This window comes from Panulirus ornatus, chromosome 7, assembly GCF_036320965.1.
Source record: "Panulirus ornatus isolate Po-2019 chromosome 7, ASM3632096v1, whole genome shotgun sequence".
Lineage (NCBI taxonomy): Eukaryota > Metazoa > Arthropoda > Malacostraca > Decapoda > Palinuridae > Panulirus > Panulirus ornatus.
Genome location: NC_092230.1, coordinates 44479189 through 44499701, shown reverse-complemented (window position 1 = coordinate 44499701; position 20513 = coordinate 44479189). Strand labels below are relative to the sequence as shown.

The 20513-nt window shown below is 48.5% G+C and overlaps 1 protein-coding gene and 1 long non-coding RNA gene across 8 annotated transcripts in view; one reads left to right on the top strand and one right to left on the bottom strand.

The window, feature by feature from the left end:
• Positions 1-3071, bottom strand: part of LOC139749594 (protein groucho-like) — a 100214-nt gene extending 97143 nt beyond the window's left edge. For 4 of the 7 annotated variants that reach the window (XM_071663685.1, XM_071663692.1, XM_071663687.1 and 1 more), the window contains exon 1: positions 2714-3071. In XM_071663685.1, coding sequence (XP_071519786.1) covers positions 2714-2743 — 30 coding nt within the window. In that variant the 5' untranslated portion in view covers positions 2744-3071. Of the gene's footprint in view, positions 1-2217; positions 2471-2713 lie in introns of those variants that run through there. The other 3 variants (XM_071663689.1, XM_071663688.1, XM_071663690.1) reach the window with 3 other exon arrangements.
• The window catches only part of LOC139749596 (uncharacterized), a 186208-nt gene extending 169289 nt beyond the window's left edge, over positions 1-16919 (top strand). Inside the window, exon 6 of the long non-coding RNA XR_011712995.1 lies at positions 16731-16919. This is a non-coding gene — a long non-coding RNA (uncharacterized lncRNA). The remainder of the gene's footprint in view (positions 1-16730) is intronic.
• The last annotated feature ends 3594 nt before the right edge of the window (positions 16920-20513 follow it).

The following is a 20513-nucleotide window of genomic DNA, read 5'->3' as shown; positions in this document are numbered from 1 at the left end:
ATTACGCAGGCTGGAACCTAACACACTCAGCTACAAAAGTAAAATAAGAATATAAAAATAATACCTTCGAGTCAGGAGCACCATTACCTGAGAGTCGGCCTCACAGTCATTAACGCTAGGAACTGCTTTTAACAAAAGTGGATGACGCGGGTGAGAGAAATAAAAAAAATCAACTTAGATAACTAATACAGAACAGGATATGACGGTACGAGAGATTAAAAAAAAAAATATCAAACAAAAGAACTGCTGATCACGAACATAAAAAGAAAAACAAAGCACAAAAGAAATCACCAATACTATTGTAGATCATAAAAATGAAATAATCTCTAAAAAGAAAAAAAAAATTTACCCTAAAGGAACATACAGGATTCCAGCAACACACACACACACACACACGACCCCTATCCAAACAAACCTCCGCGAAGGAATCTCGCTCCATAATCGAAAGCGACTCGATAAGTCTGGCAGGGGGGGAAGCGCACTGTAAGTCGAGATGATGATTAGGGGGATGGAAAGAGATGGGGGGGAAGCCGAGAGGGAGGGAAGTGGAGGGGGAGGAGGAGGAGGGGTGGGCGGACATCAATTAGCAACACCCATTACTGAACAAGTGGCCTGCGGAGGTCGGGACTGGTGGAGGGGGAAGGGAGGGAAGAAGTGCCCAAGGGAGAGGAGGGTGAGAGTTAGGGGGGAGAGAAGGGAAGGGATGAGAAGACAAGGGTGGGGGGGAGGGGTTGATCCGAGGATAGTAACCCAAGGGAGACGTAATGGATGGGAGAACCGAGAGGAGGGGGAACCCCAGAGACTGCGGTGGTATACGACACCCAGCAAGGGAGATTACAAAGACTGAGGGAGGGGTGCGGTGAAAAAAAAAAAAATCAACAAGAAGCTAATTACGGCTCTTACAAAAACTCCTCCTCCCTTCTCTATCCACGCATGAACCCTTCCTTCTTCCTGGCGATCTACGAAACCATCGTAACACCCTTGTGCTGGCCACCTAACGAACACGACCCCTCCCCCCGCCATGCCCACGGCCGTAACTTAACCCAAACATCGCTCAACTGCAATACCATGTGCGAACACCCTCCCTAACCTCCCCACCCTCCCTCCTGCTTCCCCCGGCGACTCCCGCATCCCGGGACCAAACCACGTGGTCCGGCGCAGGTGGGTGGCCCAGCCTGTGACGTGAAGGGAGGAGGGTGTGAGGGAGGGAGGGAGGGCGGTATAGGGATGGGTTATGGCCATGGGTGCGTTTAAACGACGCGTGAATAGCTCTGGGATGTGGATGCAGCAGCAGCAGCGTGGAAACGATGAATAGTTGGAAAAAAGTCGAGATCAAAACGATAATTTGGACATATCCTTCCCCTCCCTCTCCCCCAAGGGCGCATTCTCACCATAAATAACGAGGAAGCAATAATGGTAAACAATGAACTGCTTCCTGTCAACACACTTAAAACGTAAACGACTTGGACGTCATGTGTAAAAACGGTTACAACACTATAATCCCCCCGACCTCTGCCACCATCACCCCCTGCTGCTGATTCGGTGCAGCATGGTGGTGACCTGACAAAACCTCTACCCAGGTCAAGAGTGAGGTCAAAAGTCTCCTCCACCTCGGGGTCATTCGTATCCCCAAGGTCACGCACAAGGACCCGCATTTCTCTCTCTCTCTCTCTCTCTCTCTCTCTCTCTCTCTCTCTCTCTCTCTCACACACACACACACACACACACGCGCGCGCGCGCGTTTCGGCCGGTGGTGGCCAAAAGCTTGAACGTGTATGGCTCTTCCAAAAGCATTTAGTTCAGCACGAAATGAAGACCACATGAAAAAGGTGACACCACTTGCTCCAGATCATATCTGAGGGAACTAGAAAGCCACAAAACCGATATCATATATCAAGAAGTGGTCCTCTTACCACGTGCATCGCCACGTCCCCCGTGAACGCAAATCCCCAGCATCAAAGCATGCGATGTCTGACAGACTTACGGTAGCAGTTCCGTACTGTAGCACATGGTAATTACTAATTAAACTGTCCAACAAAATAAAGAGAAACACTAATCACTACCACTACTACCCACGTTCCACTCCTGCCCCAAGTCTCCACCTCAGCATTATATTCGCGATTTCAAAAGCATACACGAGGATTTTTGATATCTTTTTTGTAAAAATTCCTCGAAAAAATTAATATATCCTTATCGTTCCAGTTCAGGATAGACTACCTTCATCGTCAGGTTATTATATACACGTGGAGGGACGAGGATAAGTCATGGGCGCCGACAAAACACAACGACGATATACCGAGCCCACGACCAATTGTGGTTCACACACAAGCCCACACCAAAAGTGACATAGAGCGGTGCTGTCAGGATGCCGGTTGGCGCCCTACTGAGGGAAACAGCGCCGAGGAGCTGCTCATTATGCCTCCTCTCGCCACACGGCACATCTCCACACTCGACCCACACATCCCCCAACACGAAGAGCCACATCCTTGCGTCCTACAGTGCACCACGGAGGTAAAGGCCGGGCCGAAAATGGCCGTGTATGGGTAGGAAAACTGAGAGAGAAATGGCAAACTGGTGTCGTCCCCGAGTTAGGGGGGAGGGAGAGGAGGGGAGAGAGAGAGAGAACGGGAATCTCTGATGAATGAAGCCGCCGGTGCTCCCTCACCCTCCTCTGTCATTTCACTAGAAAACTGGAAAGTTTAATGATACATACTGCTCCGGGAGGCCTAGGCGCTGGATACATGGTTGTTCTGTTGGCTGCTGCACTCTGCCGTTATAAAACAGCTCTGGCGGGGTGGTACATCCTCCAGAAGGGAACCTTTACACCAACACAACACAACCTCCAAGCCCGCCTTACTGCGCTCGGACACCTCACACCTTTTACACACGATTTTCACAAACACTAAACATTCTAAACTTTTTTCTACTCACTACAGGCCTTGGCCTTATTATCCACTTTCTATATATTATTTTTCTTATAAATTCACTCCCATAAATCCAGCGAATATTCACAAATTCTGCTAGGAGCGGGCACGCACCATTGTTCAACTCGGAGCTTCAAATCCTGTAATGGCGTTCTGCATCCACCACAATAAGGCGCCAGTATTGGCCTGTTTGCCGGCCAATCAGCGCGCGGTATTCCTGGAGGCTCCGCCTACGGAAACAAAATAGCGTCGACTCCACGTTGAGCGAAGTACCCCCTCCCTACTCCTTCCCCACCTCCTCCCCACGAGTAGTGTATTGATTACTGTACTTTTACATACTTAGTATATATTCCCGTAAGCAGTCTTGGGTGGGGAGGAGGAGGGAGGGCCAGGGTCTTGCACGCAAATAATGGGAAATTATCTCATTCCGTTCGAAGGATAAAAGTCTATAAAATAAGAGCGAGAGAGAGAGACAGCTCAAGTGTAAGACAAGTACATGAAGTTGTGGGTTTCAGACCCCCAGACGACCATGTCAAAGTGTAAACACAACTAAATCAAGAAAAAGGACTTGAGCTCCGAGGAACATGTTTATTCTCATATACGTCTGCCGAATCGACGCTAAATATATCATGCGATTGGACGTGTTTTTAAGAATGTCCTTCGGAGAAAACGGGAGGTGAGTAGGGGGGGTTGGGGGGTGGTAACAATGCAGTACAACATTCCACATACCATATCCCCGGCAACAGGGACAGCAACACACACCCCCCACCCTTCTTCTTCTTCTTCTTCTTCTCCTTCTTCCTCTTCTTCTTAGTTAATTTATTCAGTCATCTTCACCAACACGCCGTTAACCATGTAACCACCAGCCTCCCTCGTTGGGGGCGCCCCCCCCCCCCTGCGCCCACCGTGTAAGTGACTGACCAACAAAGGCCGTAACTACGGGCCCCAGCTGGGCCTAAGCAACAAGCAATGAGGCAGCGAATTAAAACAAGTGCTTGTGGTGTGGTGTCATCATCGAGTCCAGGCAGATGAAAGAGCTTTTCATGCATGCTGAAGCCGTTCCTGTACACATGTTTGTCCACCCATGCACACACACACACACGCGCGTGTGTGTGTGTGTGTTTTATTAGCTCAAGTGTACTTGAGCTACGTGTGCGTGTGTGTGTGACTTAGTGTGTTTACTACCGTGAGCGCTTCCATGTGTACAACTTCTGGATACTTTAATTGCAACTGTGCATTAGTGAGTGTGTGTGTGTGTGTGTGTGTGTGTGTACGCCCTCGGCAAGGCTCCCCGAGCGAGACCATCATTTGTTTACCTCCGCTTTTTTCCTGGGCGGCCAAATGCGAGGATATGGATTGCCGGCGCGCAAGGTAACTGTATTCCTCCTCCTCCTCCTCCTCTTGTTCCTGCCTTGCTATCTCTAATTCTCTCTCTCTCTCTCTCTCTCTCTCTCTCTCTCTCTCTCTCTCTCTCTCTCTCTCTCTCTCTCTCTCTCTCATACACACACACACACTACCCGATAATAGCAATGGAATTATCATTTTGGAGATGGGGAGAAAAAAACAAAAGAGAATAATAACAAGTCCTTGATCCAGCGAACTGTTGCCGGGAGCATACCACAACAGCGTTCGAAGTTTACAGCCAACGAACCTATCAACAACAACCCTCCTCCCTCTCCCTCCCTTCCTCCCTCTCCCCCAACTCACCCCTGGCGACCCAGAGGAGAGAGAGAGAGAGAGAGAGAGAGAGAGAGAGAGAGAGAGAGAGAGAGAGAGAGAGAGAGACTGGTATCAACAGATGCCATTTGGGGGTGGTTCCCAGCACCTGTTATCGAGCGGACACGTGTAGTGGAGGGGATCGAACCGATGTACTCGATGCTCGGACAAGAACGCTGGCCTAATCCTCCATCCCCGTTCGTCCAATCCCTTAACGCTGTGATACGTTGCTGGGTACTCGCTCCTACGCTTTCCACACATGGGGTTCCTGCGACCCGTAAACCACGGTAAACCGCGTTAAACCACGGTAAACCACGCCGGATTTTCCTAGATTAGGTTACGTTGACCTGATATATATATATATATATATATATATATATATATATATATATATATATATATATATATATATATATATGTTTTTTTTTTTCTTCTTCCAAAAGAAGGAACAGAGAATTGGGCCAGGTGAGGGTATTCCCTCAAAGGCCCAGTCCTCTGTTCTTGGTGCTACCTCGCTAACGCGGGAAGTGGCGAATAGTTTAAAAGAAAAGAAAGAAATATATATATATATATATATATATATATATATATATATATATATATATATATATATATATATATATATATGTATATATATATATATGTATATATATATATATATATATATATATATATATATATATATATATATATATATATATTCTTTTCTTTCATACTATTCGCCATTTCCCGCATTAGCGAGGTAGCGTTAAGAACAGAGGACTGGGCCTTAGAGGGAATATCCTCACCTGGCCCCCTTCGCTGTTCCTTCTTTTGGAAAATTAAAAAGATATATATATATATATATATATATATATATATATATATATATATATATATATATATATATATATATATATTTATATTTATATGTGTGTGTGTGTGTGTGTGTGTGTGTGTGTGTGTGTTTATATCTTATCTATAATCTCCCAGGACCCCTCTCTAGAAAGAGGTCCTTTTTGCGAGAGCTCTTGCAGCTGCATGGCTGCGCTACTTCCAGCAGCAGGGAATGGTGGATTCATTTGGAGTTAATAGTCCATGGACGAGGCTTTACTTCCTCTTCGTCGGTAGACGATGATACAGCCTCAACAAAAGGAGTGTGTAAAAAGAGTGTAAATAAGTAAATCATACACTTACGTGGGTAAGAATTTTATGAGGATGGCGAGAGATGAGTGAGCAGTAGTGCTTATGCACCTGGTCAAGAGAAGAAAGATCAAGAGGGGGCCAAGTTGTTTAGGAGCAGCTGAGTGAGTGTGTCAGCAGTTTTGATGCACGAGACCGGGTTATAGTGATGGGTGATTTGAATGCGAAGGTTGAGTAATGTGGCAGTTGAGGGTATAATTATGGGGGGGAGGGCATGGGGTATCAAGTGTCATGAATGGAAATGTTGAACAGCTTGTGGAGTTGTTTGTTGAGTAAGGACTGGTGATTAGGAATGCCTTGGTTAAGAAGAGGGATATACACAGGTATACGTATTTGAGTATTAAAGATGCTCAAAGGACATTATTAGATTACGTATCTATCGATAGACGTGTAAAAGAGAGACTTTTGGATGTTAATGTGCTGAGAGGGTCAGCTGGTGTGCTGCCTGATCACACTCTTATTATGGAGGCGAAGGTGAAGATTTGTAGAGGTTTTAGGGTAAGAGGAAACAATATCAGTGAGAGAAGAGTGGTGAGAGCAAGTGAGCTTGGAAAAGAGCCTTGTGTGAAGAAATACCAGGAGAGACTGAGTGTGGAATGGAAAAATGTGAGAGCAAATGAAGCAAGGGGAGTTGGTAAGGAATGGATAGTATTTAGGGAAGCAGCGATGGCATGCGCAAGAGATGCATGTGGTGTGTGAAAGGTAGGAGGTGGGCAGATTAGAAAGGGTTGTGAGTGGTGGGATGATGAAGTAAAGTTGCTCGTGAAAGAGAGAAAAGAGAGGCGTTTTGGGAGGTACTTACAGGGAATAAGATGTCTTCGGAGGTAAATAATGGGAACAAAAATCAAGAAAACAAATAAGAACATCGCTGACGAGGACAAAATGGAAAAATGATAACATTTAGTGATAGAAAATCTCGAAGGAATGTTGGATGTGTTTGAAGATTATGTGGTAGATGTAGGGTATCTGGGCCAGAGTGGTAAGCGAGGTGAGAGAGTCATGGAGGGTGGTTTGGTGAAGAGAGAAAGAGCGGTGAAAGATGAAATGTCGTAAGGCTCCTGGAGCCGATGCCATTGCCGTTGAATGTATTAAAAAAGAGGGTGACTGTGTCGTTGATTGGTTGATAAGGATATTCATCGTATGTATGGATCATGGTGAAGTGCCTGAGGATTGGCGGAATGCATGTATAGTGCCACTGTGGTATGAAGGCAAAGGGGATAAAGGTGGGCGCTCAGACTACAGAGGTGTGAGTTTGTTGTATGGGAAGATATTGATTGACAAGGGTCTTGAAGGCATATATACAGAGTATCAGACTTGTGAGGAACATTGTGGTTTTAGAAGTGGTAGAGGATGTGTGGATCAGGTGTTTGATTCAGAGACTGTGTGTGAGAAATACTTACTGAAACAGACGGATTTGCACGTGGCTTTTATGGAACTGGAGAAAGCATATGATAGGGTTGACAGAGATGCTCTGTGAAAGGATTTACGAATGTACGGTGTGGGAGATAAACTGCTAGAAGCAATCAGAAGTTTTTATCAAGGGTGTAAGGCGTGTGAACGAGTAGGAAGAGAGGAGAGTGATGGTACCAAGTGAAGATTGGTCTGCGGCAGAGGCGTGCTGTCTCCATGGTTGTTCAGTTTGTTGATGGGTGGGGTGGTTAGGGAGATAAATGCGAGACTTGGAGGGAGGGGCGAGTATGCAGTCTGTAGTGGATGAGAGGGCCTGGGAAGTGAGTCAGTTGTGGTTTGCTGATGATACAGCACTGGTGAGAGATTCGAGTGAGAAACTGCAGAAGTTAGTTGCTGAGTTTGGAAGTGTGTGTGGAAAGAGGAAGGTGAGAGTAAATGTGTAGAAAATCAAGGTTGAGGGACAAGTTAGTTGGGGTTTGAATTTGAGTGGAGAAAAAAATGGAGGAAGTGAAGTGTTTTAGATATCTGAGAGTGGACATGGCAGCGAATGGAACCAAGGAAGTGGAAGTGAGTCATAGGGTGGGGGAGGGGGCGAACGTTTCGGGAGCACTGAAGAATATATGGAAAGAGAGAACGTTATCTGGGAGGAAAAAGTGAACACGTTTGAAGGAATAGCAGTTCCAACAATATCATAGGGTTGCAAGGCGTGTGATATTGATAGGATTGTACGGAGGAGAGTGAATGTGTTGGAAATGAAATGTTTAAGGACAATGTGTGGTGTGAGGTGGTTTGATCGAGTAAGTGTGGTAAAAAAGAGTGTGCTAAAATGGTTTGGACATAGGGAGATAATGAGTTAGGAAGGGTTGACAAAGAGAGTATACATGTCAGAAGTAGAGGAGAAAAGAAGAAGGGGGGGGGACCAGTTTGAAGATGGAAGGACGACGTGAAAAGGATTATGAGCGATCGAGGCCTCAACATGCAGAAGGCTGAAAGGCGTGCACGGAATAGAGTGAACTGAAATGTTATGGTATAGTTGGGTCGACGTGCTACCAATGAACGGAATCAGGAATGTGAAACCTCTGGGGTAAACCATGGAAAGGTCTGTTGGGGGCCAGGATGTGGATAGGGAGCTGTGGTTTCGGTGCAATACTCGTGACAGTTAGAAAATGGATGTGAGAGGATATGACCTTTCTTCGTCTTTCCTTGGCGCTCACGTGGGAAACGGCGGCCAAATATAAAAAAAAAGATATATAATTTATCTATAATCATCCCAGGACCCACTCTTGGAAGAGGTCCTTTTCCAGGAGTTCTTGCAGCTCCAAGACTGCGCTACTTCCAGTAGCAGGGAATGGTGGACTCATTTGAAATTGAAAGTTCATCGAGAATGCACTCCCTCTTGTCAGCAGACGACGATACAGCCACGACAAAGGTGACTTTTCACTCGTGGTGCAACCAAAGGCAGGCGGGGTCCTGTAACACCTACATATATCGGACTTCTCACTCACTTTAAAGGACAATTCTTATTCCTGCTGCTGAAGTAGCGCAACCTTGGTTTGCAGGAGGCTGTGGAAAGAGGTCCTGAGTAACACCAGGACACTCTCTAAGCAAGAGACTCTTAGCAAACCATCTGGTGTGTGAGGGGAAAACTACGAGAAGCAGGGGCGAGTGTCCACCAAGAACGTCATGCGTGTGTGCGAGTAGGGAGAGAGTAGGACGAGTGAAATGGAATGTTTGAGGACAAACCTGTGGTGTGAGGTGGGTCGAACGCGACGGGAAATGACAGGGTAAGAGGGAGATGTGGCAGTGAGGGGAGTAAGACCTAGAGAGAGGTGTGAAATGGTTTGAACTCATGGAAAGGATGATTGAAGATGATGTGACGAAGAGGACCTACGTGTCGGAAGCGAAGGGGACAAGGAGGAACAGGGAGACCAAACTGGAGATGGAAGGATGGAGTAATAGAGGTCCAAGTGGTGAGGCCTGAGCATGCAGGAGGGTGTGAGGCGTGCAAGGGATACAGCGTCTTCGAGCGGTGTGGTGTATAGGGGGTGACTTGATGTCAGTGGGCTCAGCCAGGGTATATGAAGCGGTTACGGGAAACCGCGGACAAGTTTGTGGGGCTTGGCTGTGGATAAGGAGGGGCTTCCGCTTCGGTGTGTTGTACGTGACAGCTAAAGAGCGGATGTGAGCAAATGACCCCATTTTTTTCACTCTGTTCCTGACGCTACCTCGATGCCCAGGGAAACAGCGAACTAGTATGGAATAACAAATAGGAACACTAAGAATGTATCTGTAGGTACTGGCTACCAGTAAGGACGGTCTCAGAGATGATTAACCTGATAACCACGACGGTACGACCTTTGTGCACGACGGTACGACCTTTGTGCACGACGGTACGACCTTTGTGCACGACGGTACGATCCTTTGAGCACGACGGTACGATCCTTTGAGCACGACGGTACGATCCTTTGAGCACGACGGTACGATCCTTTGAGCACGACGGTACGATCCTTTGAGCACGACGGTACGATCCTTTGAGCACGACGGTACGATCCTTAAAGACGGCAATGCGAATCTTACTCACGACAGTACGATTCTTGGGTACGATGGGCTGGCCTTAGACCTACTAACCCTTCAGGATTAAGTCGAAGGCCAGCCTATCAAAAGGGTCGCACAGTCGTGCTCAAGGGTCGTACAGTCGTGCTCAAGGGCCGTACAGTCGTGCTCAAGGGTCGTACAGTCGCGCTCAAGGATCGTACCGTCGCGTTCAAGGGTCGTATCGGCGTTCTCAATAAAAAAAATGAATGAAAAAGGAATCAATCTTAAATGGTTTTGCCGTCCTAGTGGCGCACCACTGGAATTTCCCTCACTTTACTTGGTTAAAGCTACAGTCATTAGCTGGCGTGAACGGAAGACAGACTTCGACGTAGTCACCATGAGGAGGAGGAGGAGAAGGAGGGCGAGGAGGAGGAGGAGGAGAAGGAGGAGGAGGAGGAGGTCCAGTGTAGACTACCTCACACACCCGCTCCCCGACTTCCCACTCTTACTATATTTCCGCTATATTTGGGAGGTATTGTATGATCCCCTCCTCACCAGATGGGTCCCGGCGCTCGAGAGATTAGCGTTCCTCCGACGCGAGATTCAAATTTCGGCAAATTTATCCTTTTTTTTTTAAGAACAAGGACGTGTCCCAGGACGACCCCTTCCTCTCCCCCTCCTCCCAAACCCTTACTACCCGAGGGGGGTCGACACACAACTCATGCCAGAGAGCCATCAAGTGTGCTTCACATTCCCCCTCCTGTAGCTTTGACTCTCTCCCCTTCCCCCTCCCACCTGCACCGTCAGGCGAGGGGCCTAGAATCACACCAGCAATGTCCTCATGTGAGGAGGGTGAGGGCGCAGGCAGCCACGAGAGTGGTAATGACGTAGACAGTGATATTAGAAGAAAAAAAATAAGGGAGTAACAGCTGGTGAAATGACCATATTGCTGGGGGATGGTGATTATGGCCAGCTTATTATGGCGAGGGTGGAAGTATTTTGAGTGCTGGGAGGGAAGGCTGGCTGGCTGGCCTGCTGCAGGTGACAGGTGAGGTTGGCCTGCTTCAGATGACAGGTGAGGTTGGCCTGCTTCAGGTGACGACAGGTGATGCTGGCCTGCTTCAGGTGACGACAGGTGAGGCTGGCCTGCTTCAGGTGACGACAGGTGAGGCTGGCCTGCTTCAGGTGACGACAGGTGAGGCTGGCCTGCTTCAGATGACGACAGGTGAGGCTGGCCTGCTTCAGGTGACGACAGGTGAGGCTGGCCTGCTTCAGGTGACGACAGGTGAGGTTGGCCTGCTTCAGGTGACGACAGGTGAGGCTGGCCTCCTTCAGGTGACGACAGGTGAGACAGGTGAGGCTGGCCTGCTTCAGGTGACGACAGGTGAGGTTAGCCTGCTTCAGGTGACGACAGGTGAGGCTGGCCTGCTTCAGGTGACGACAGGTGAGGCTGGCCTGCTTCAGGTGACGACAGGTGAGGCTGGCCTCCTTCAGGTGACGACAGGTGAGGCTGGCCTCCTTCAGGTGACGACAGGTGAGGCTAGCCTGCTTCAGGTGACGACAGGTGAGGCTAGCCTGCTTCAGGTGACGACAGGTGAGGCTAGCCTGCTTCAGGTGACGACAGGTGAGGCTGGCCTGCTGCAGGTGACGACAGATGAGGCTGGCCTCCTTCAGGTGACGACAGGTGAGGCTGGGTCTACGGCAGGAAACAGCTGTGGGGGGGATTGCACTTCTCCTCAGACAGGATTGGATGAGTTACTTACCATGCCAGTCCCCACCGCTGCCACCGGTCGTAATCATCATCATCATCATCATGAACGGAAACTCGTACAACCAAATGGTCCACATGACACTCTCCTCCTCAAGCACTTGGAAGACTAATCTTAAACATAAGTAAGAGGCTTTTTCACTTGCTGTTTGAACGCGAAATGTGTATGAACAATCGGCCCTCTGTGCCCAGCACCCCCACAGAGCAGTATATGATCCGTGCCTGGCCTCGCTGTACACAGGCAACCACTTCGCTCGCCAGCGGAGGCGAAGCTGGATGGATGGGCTCACCTCAGCAAACGTCCCATTCTACAGCTCCCGGGCCAGCCCGGCGACCAACTACCCCAGTCCGACCACACGGAGAGGAGGTCCCCTCAAACCCCCCCCCTCACTTCCCGATGAAGAATCAGACTTCCGAGATGATTTCACGTGAGGAGGTTTTTTGATCTCTGCCACGAGGGCTGTGAGGAGTACTGGAGACTCGTGCCCATCCTGTGCTGGTCGGTGGCGACGCGAAAAAAAAAAGAAATGGGATCCAGCAGAGACTCTGTACGTCTTCCGTCTACTGACGACGTTGCCACCGTCTTCGAAGTGGCGTCTCGCTCGCGGTGTAACCACCTGCAGGAGAAGCCCGATTTATATTTACATATATATATATATATATATATATATATATATATATATATATGATTTACTTACCTGCCGTAGGAACCCCCTTCCATGGAGTTCATGCAGCGCACAGGAAGCTAGCCACGTCTACCGGGCGGATGTGTGTGTGTCTGTTTTGTTCTGATAATGTCATTACTATCTTTTTTTTTTTATGTTGTCTGAGACGGTACGGCCAACTGAGGCCCTTACCAAGGCCTGAGCCAGGTACCCATTTCATCGACCAACCCCTAGGGGTCGATGAACGGCTGGATTGACTGTGGACCGACTGCCGTAACCAGGAATCGAACCTATGCGCTCGACCTAGGGGCGGCCCCGTGAATACGTCACGGTACAGGTTGCTGGAGCGTAGACCATCGCAGGCTGGTCTTTGGGTATGGCGTGGTACGTACGGGATGGGTCAGTCTCTCGTGCGGGAAGAGGTCTCTTGTGCGGGAAGGGGTCTCTTGTGCGGGAAGGGGTCTCTTGTGCGGGAAGGGGTCTCTTGTGCGGGAAGGGGTCTCTTGTGCGGGAAAGGGTCTCTTGTGCGGGAAAGGGTCTCTTGTGCGAGAAGGGGGTCTCTTGTGCGGGAAGGGGTCTCTTGTGCGGGAAGGGGTCTCTTGTGCGGGAATGGGTCTCTTGTGCGGGAAGGGGTCTCTTGTGCGGGAAGGTGTCTCGTGCGGGAAGGGGTCTCTTGTGCGGGAAGGGGTCTCTTGTGCGGGAAGGGGTCTCTTGTGCGGGAAGGTGTCTCGTGCGGGAAGGGGTCTCTTGTGCGGGAAGGGGTCTCTTGTGCGGGAAGGGGTCTCTTGTGCGGGAAAGGGTCTCTTGTGCGAGAAGGGGGTCTCTTGTGCGGGAAGGGGTCTCTTGTGCGGGAAGGGGTCTCTTGTGCGGGAATGGGTCTCTTGTGCGGGAAGGGGTCTCTTGTGCGGGAAGGGGTCTCTTGTGCGGGAGGGTGTCTCTTGTGCGGGAAGGGGTCTCTTGTGCGGGAAGGGGTCTCTTGTGCGGGAGGGTGTCTCTTGTGCGGGAAGGGGTCTCTTGTGCGGGAAGGGGTCTCTTGTGCGGGAAGGGGTCTCTTGGGCGGGAAGGGGTCTCTTGTGCGGGAAGGGGGTTTCTTGTGCGGGAAGGGGTCTCTTGTGCGGGAAGGGGTCTCTTGTGCGGGAAGGGGTCTCTTGTGCGGGAAGGGGTCTCTTGTGCGGGAGGGTGTCTCTTGTGCGGGAAGGGGTCTTTTGTGCGGGAAGGGGTCTCTTGTGCGGGAAGAGGTCTCTAGTGCGGGATGGGGTCTCTTGTGCGGGAAGGGGGTTTCTTGTCCGGGAAGGGGTCTCTTGTGCGGGAAGGGGTCTCTTGCTCTTTTGCAGCGGTTAACTGGGGTCCGAAACGATGTCTGTATTGGAGGCACTTTTTCTTTTTCTTTTTTTTTTTTGTTTTTGTTTTTGTTTCGTTGTGCAGGTGTGAAATGTTTGTGGCTGGCCATTCGCGAAGGGAGGGGAGAGAGAGAGAGAGAGAGAGAGAGAGAGAGATAGAGAGAGAGAGAGAGAGAGAGAGAGAGGAGAGAGAGAGAGAGAGAGAGAGAGAGAGAGAGGTTGGACAGGACAGGTGGGTGCAGGCTGGATTCACGTCTGTCAGAGGCTAAGTGAGTGACACTGTGGGCTTTTGTGGCGATGCAGAAATCCTGTTTTGGGTGAGCCAGTGTGTTCCACTCGTGTCGCGTCCTGGGGCATGTTTGTCGTTGTTTGTGGTCGTGTTTAGGGTTGGGGGGGTCGTCTAGTTTTGCGATGTAACCGTGGAGGTCGTTTGCATGTGGGAAAGCTCTGACACCGCGGTCAGCTGGTGGCATGTGTAGGCAGAGGATGAAGAGTGATGGAAAGAAGAGGAAGGAGTCTTGCTCCTTAGGGAACTCCATTGAAGAGTCTGAGGGATTTTTAGAAGCGAAGCTACTGTAAGCAACTTTGGCATGGCTCGCTATGCTAAAAAAAAAAAGCTGAAGGCCATTTCTTTTTTTTTTTGTCTTAGAATATTTATTGCTCAGATATACATAGAGAAAGCATTTCGGTAAGAGTATTGGGTGAAGGGTACATGGCTAGGGGGTATGTAGAGGCTAGTATAGAGCGTACAGTGGGTACAATACATCATGGGTGAAGGGTACATGGCTAGGGGGTATGTGGAGGCTAGTATAGAGCGTACAGTGGGTACAATACATCATGGGTGAAGGGTACATGGCTAGGGGGTAGGTGGAGGCCAGTATAGAGCGTACAGTGATTACAATACATCATGGGTGAAGGGTACATGGCTAGGGGGTAGGTGGAGGCCAGTATAGAGCGTACAGTGGGTACAATACATCATGGGTGAAGGGTACATGGCTAGGGGGTAGGTGGAGGCCAGTATAGAGCGTACAGTGGGTACAATACATCATGGTTGAAGGGTACATGGCTAGGAGGTAGGTGGAGGCCAGTATAGAGCGTACAGTGGGTACAATACATCATGGGTGAAGGGTACATGGCTAGGGGGTAGGTGGAGGCCAGTATAGAGCGTACAGTGGGTACAATACATCATGGGTGAAGGGTACATGGCTAGGGGGTAGGTGGAGGCCAGTATAGAGCGTACAGTGGGTACAATACATCATGGGTGAAGGGTACATGGCTAGGGGGTAGGTGGAGGCCAGTATAGAGCGTACAGTGGGTACAATACATCATGGGTGTAGGGTACATGGCTAGGGGGTAGGTGGAGGCCAGTATAGAGCGTACAGTGGGTACAATACATGGTAATAGGAGGGTGACAGACGTGTCATTGTTGTGGAGGACGGCGTCAAGTATCTTTTTATGCGAGGATGTGTCGGGGGGACAATATCAAGTGCTTTCTTGATGTCAATTGCCACCAATAGTCAGTGGGAGGGAGGTCGTGGTTGGTCGAAGCCATCCAAGATTGACTCTGTGTGTGTGTGCGTGGGTGTGTGTGTGTGTGTGTGTGTGTGTGGTGAGGTGGTAGACTGATGAGGTCTAAAGCCATGAAGTGCAGGCGAGGGATATTGGAGAGAGAGAAGAGAGGAAGAGCGGTGGGAAGAGCGGGAGTGTGAGTGGCTCGGAGGGGTTTTACGATGGGGTAGTCAGCTGGCAAGCTTCCACATGTTTGGGATGTTGATGTGGATCCACGAGTGATTGAAGATTGCTATCAGTTCTCGAGTGCAATTAGGTCAAAGCGTTTTATCAAAGTTTAAGAGGTTGTCAGGGGCCTCTTGCAGTCAGGGTCTGTTGCAGGAAAGGTTGTTAGGGGTCTGTTGTAAGGAGAGGTTGTCAGGGTCTGTTGTAAGGAGAGGTTGTCAGGGTCTGTTGTAAGGAAAGGTTGTTAGGGTCTGTTGCAGGAAAGGTTGTCAGGGTCTGTTTTAAGGAAAGGTTGTCAGGGTCTGTTGTAAGGAAAGGTTGTTAGGGGTCTGTTTTAAGGAAAGGTTGTTAGGGTCTGTTGCAGGAAAGGTTGTCAGGGTCTGTTGTAAGGAAAGGTTGCCAGGGCCTGTTGTAAGGAAAGGTTGTCAGGGTCTGTTGTAAGGAAAGGTTGTCAGGGCCTGTTGTAGGAAAGGTTGTCAGGGCCTCTTGCAGTCAGGATCTGTTGCAGGAAAGGTTGTCAAGGTCTGTTGTAAGGAAAGGTTGTCAGGGCCTGTTGTAAGGAAAGGTTGTCAGGGCCTGTTGTAAGGAAAGGTTGTCAGGGCCTTTTGTAAGGAAAGGTTGTCAGGGTCTGTTGTAGGAGAGGTTGTCAGGGCCTCTTGCAGTCAGGGACTGTTGCAGGAAAGGTTGTCAGGGTCTGTTTTAAGGAAAGGGTGTCAGGGCCTGTTGCAGGTCTTCTTCAGCTTTGAATCACACTGCGAAAGCCAGTAGGAAATGAGGGTCGGGTGAGCAGATCTCGTAAGATGGCTCTAGTGTGTGGGTTTCTCATGACCTTCCTGATCGTGGATGTGCTCGGTTTGTGGCTGATGTTTGAGCACGGTTTCATGATTATACGTCCATCACCCTGCTGTATGGATACATCGCATCCATACCACATTGTTAGCACTGCTATACCTTCAAACAAACACATTTTCGCCCCCTCCCTCCCCCACGGATAGCGACTTCTCCTTCCATCAGCGAATGCTCCAGTGAAGGACTGAAAAGGAAGCTGTGCATTGGACAGAAAGAGACAGAAAGGTTAAAAAAAAAGGGGTTGGTAAGCCAAGACCTTTTGCCACACTCTGTCAAAAGTCTTCAAGACGTCAAGCGCTACGCTAAAAGATTTACCAAATATCCCGGAGAGAGAGAGGAGAACGAGAGGTGAATGACATTGGAGAGATCACCAGTCGACGTTGCACCCGAAAGCCGTATTCGTTATCTGAAGAAAAAAGGGAAATGAGTTTGTGACTCTTTAAGAAACTGTATCTTAAAGAGAGATTGCAAGACTCCGTAGATGGCGGAGGGGAGGAGAGAGAGAGAGAGAGAGAGAGAGAGAGAGAGAGAGAGAGAGAGAGAGAGAGAGAGAGAGAGAGAGATGAAACTGTAGTTTAAATGATAAAATCGGTCGCCTTTCTTTAAGGATGGACTGGACCAAGGCATGCTTCCAAGTCGTGAGAGTTTGATATTCCAAACCAAGACGAAATAGACGAGCAAGGATCGGAGTCACCTCAGGTGCATTCTCCCTTAAGAACTCGAGGTGGTGGCAGAGGCGTGCATGGATGACCACCGACCTTCCTTATGGTACCAATGCTGACGTTTGGAGAAGGGGATTGCGGGGGGTAAGTGGGGGTCGGGGTGAGGAGGGGGTTGATGTATCCATTTTGAGATAATAAACATAAGATTGTGATTGCGGGAACCCGAAGGGAACAGATATACTGTAGCTTCATGGGAAGGGGGTTTAAGAGGCAAAGCGTAATGACCTGCGGTACAGAATCGGCTAAGAGGTTAGGAATTCGTGTCCTTGTACTGTAGTGGCCACATACACCACTCTTGGGGCGAAGACAGTGACAAGGATTGAAGCTGGAGGTATGAGGGGTAAAGAGGAGAGCCAGCCATCGAGAGAGAAGTTTGAGAAAGAGAAGATGATCAAGTGAAGGTGATGGGTCGGGCGTGTTCAGTAGAGGGAAGACTGAGACCTCAGATGTAGCAGAGTGGAGAGAAAATAACAGAAGCCTTGTCTGAGGGAGGAGCTGGTGGGAGTGAGGTGGGTTGTGGTCTCTTAATGGCGGTCAAAGTGGGCAGGGCGTTGGAACCACCTACCTCCCCTCGATCAGCGGCGAGGCGTTCCACGCCCAACCCTGGTCATGCCAAGCGTGACAGCATACACTCCTATATCTCAGTGAGAGACAGACATTCACTCCTGGAAAATCTTGAGGAAAGTAAGTACAAAGTGTTCATAAGATACACACTTGCTGAGGTGACGTCAAGGTTAGGATTAGAACGCTATCTTTTTTTTTTTTTTTTTAGGCTACAGCAACGTTCATCACAATTACAGAGCCACGAGAATTATCAGCGAAGAACTCCAAGAAATATTGGTGAACATGGCGAACATACAGGGATTTAAATGTATCTTTCCCAGCTTGAAGATATGAACAGTTGGATGAATCAGATATAACCAGGAAGGCCTTAGCCAGACAGTCCTTACGTACGTGATTGGTCAGCGGACTGATAGTTCTGGCCTCGGTGTGGGACTGTTAACTGGCCTTAGAAATTCACCCATAAGATCACAGTTACGTCAAGACTAGACCAGAAAGTTTCTTGTCACGGCAAAACTGCATTTGTAAAATTCCGAATCGGCTCAAGTTTTAACCAGAAGGAATTCCTCGCTGGCTTAAAACTGGCGACTTTATGATGGGAATGTTTGGCTCAGCTGCCAGGGAGAGGGAGGGCTCAGGTAGCTGAGTATTGACCCCTCCCGTGACCCCGCCTCGTTTATGGAATATTCTCTTACCCACACCCTGTGAATAGCGGGTTATAGACAGCAGCCACCCAGGGAAGTTTCAACCCTCTGACTTAAAGAGTGTTCAAGTGATGGCCAGGAACCATCTCACACCCTCCGTGTCAGTAGGTTGTAGGCAGCAGCCGGCCACAGAAGTACGAACCCCCTTCCCTTTTCCCCCACTACCTGACAATGCTCTCAAATATCTTGTTCGTATATCCGATCCTAACCTGATGATAGACTTGGAGATAATGTCGACTCCCACGTCTCTCATCAGTATCTTCCTACAGTTTATTTCCTCCTCGTGTCATTAAGGAATGTGCTGCTGAACCTGCTTCTGTGCATACTCGTCTTTAAAGCTTTGGCTTAAACCAAACGTTTTTCTTGATCTTTGAATCATGCTTTGGCACAACCTCTCCCAGCGGAGGGAGACCATTCTAATCCTTCTACTATATTCACTCTCTTCGAATCTCTTCTCTACTCCCTTTCCCTAAACTATCTTGAATCTCAAAGGCTTCTCTCTTGATCTTTCCATACGGTTCCGCAAAGCGAGAGAGCGATCAAAAGATAGATTTGCCAGATTTCACTTTGAATATGGATAAAAGGAAATGAGAAAAACTCGTGGGTAGGTGTTTTACTTTAAATGAGGCGAGATACTTATTCTTCAACAGGACTGTTAGCGTATAGATGGACGAAGGAGACTTAGAATCACCCAAGGTGGTGTTTACAGTAGAAACAATAACCAAACAGAGTTCCTTTGTCTACGGGAGAGACAATTAAAGTAACGTCAGAACGGAAAAGTGAAGGAAAGATAGAGCGACAGAAGTTGTTGCCTAGAAAGACATATCATTGGATGAAGAGGAGAGGTTATCGCGCTTGCATTTGGATAAGGAACGCTTTGCCTCATGGATAACGTACTGGCAGTGATAAATGATGAATGGGGAATCAGAGGAAGGAGAGATTTTTCCTATCCCTATGTACCTGATCCTTTGGCTGAATGGCCTCAGAAAAAGAACGGTTGAATAAAGGATTGGAAGAAGAAGACGTCTTGGAAGAAGAGGGGGAACAAAGTATCTGAAGAAGAAGACGTCTTGCAGGAAGAGGGGATAAATGCTTCCATAACCGCTATGCGTACGGGCGGAGACAGATGCATCACCATATACGAGACAGTAACTTACCCAAGGAAAGAATTATCTAAAGTTATTGCAATCAGCTTTGTCGAGGTGCCAGTATTTACGTTTAGAAGGGGCTGCTGGAGGAGGAGGTGCCGTAAGAATAAGATACATTTATGAGAGTGTGATCAGATGATCCAATTGGGGATGAGATCGTGTTGCTACAACGCCAAGAATCAGTGGTGAAAAAAAAACAGAAACAATATTAGGAGAATAGTTAAAACGGTCAGGAATATCGTCAGCATAGGTGATAATTTGCCTAAGACAAAGTTCGAGTGGCATATGCATTGGGTGATAACCTACCATCAAACCTCTACATACATGAGGGGCTACTCTAAGTCCATAGTAACTGGACACAACCATTGTGACAGAGGCACAAGTCTTTGACAACTTGAGACACTTGAGAACGGAGACCGAAGTAACACGACGGTATCTAAGGTCTCACAGAAAACTTCAGTTGTGTTTCTTTTACACGCAAACTTTTTTGGCGTATTTCAAGCGAGTCCGTCAGTGGCTTGGCCGCCCTGGCAAAAGTTGCGCGTTAATGCCCTTATAAAACACTGTTAATCCGACGAAATATGCGACATCATCAGCTTTCACGGCAGTTGAGAACTTTGTAACTGCCCTTAACCTTATCACGAGCAGCAATTCCTCCCTCGTTTCATATATACGTCCTAACATCTAGAGCTGTTGCTCTAGAAATCTCCATTGAGACAACCACCTTCAATCCTGTTTTCCCTAGGCTGCAGAAACCAACATTTTAAAAATCCCAATGTTGTCCTTTATCACTCTCTCACATCACATGAACCTCGTCTAAACACTCCATTTGTATACTTCGAAGAGAAACCTTGATAAACTAAGGTTATCATCAAACCATCAGTGGCTGGGTGGGGTGGAAGGCAGGCGGCTGTTCAAAAGTCTCTAAACTGCATCTTTAAAAAGTTGATAACGACCTTGAGAGACTGCTACATACAGTCATAGCCTTCCTTACTTTACCCCCTGTCCACCTGCCTGAATCCTTGTTCAAGGTCATTACAGTTAAACGCTTCATTGTTTGTTTTTTGTCCATAGTTAACAGGAGCTCTACAAGGCTGGCGTGGGAAATGTATCAGAAATAATAACTCCAGGTAATCGCCAGTGACCAATGGACGGACGACTCGAGGCGCTTATTCTAGGAACACAGGCAATGGTGCGTTCTGAGAACATTTAAAAACTAGTCCCAGTGATTTTTGTCTCTGGTTGCTTGCTTAAA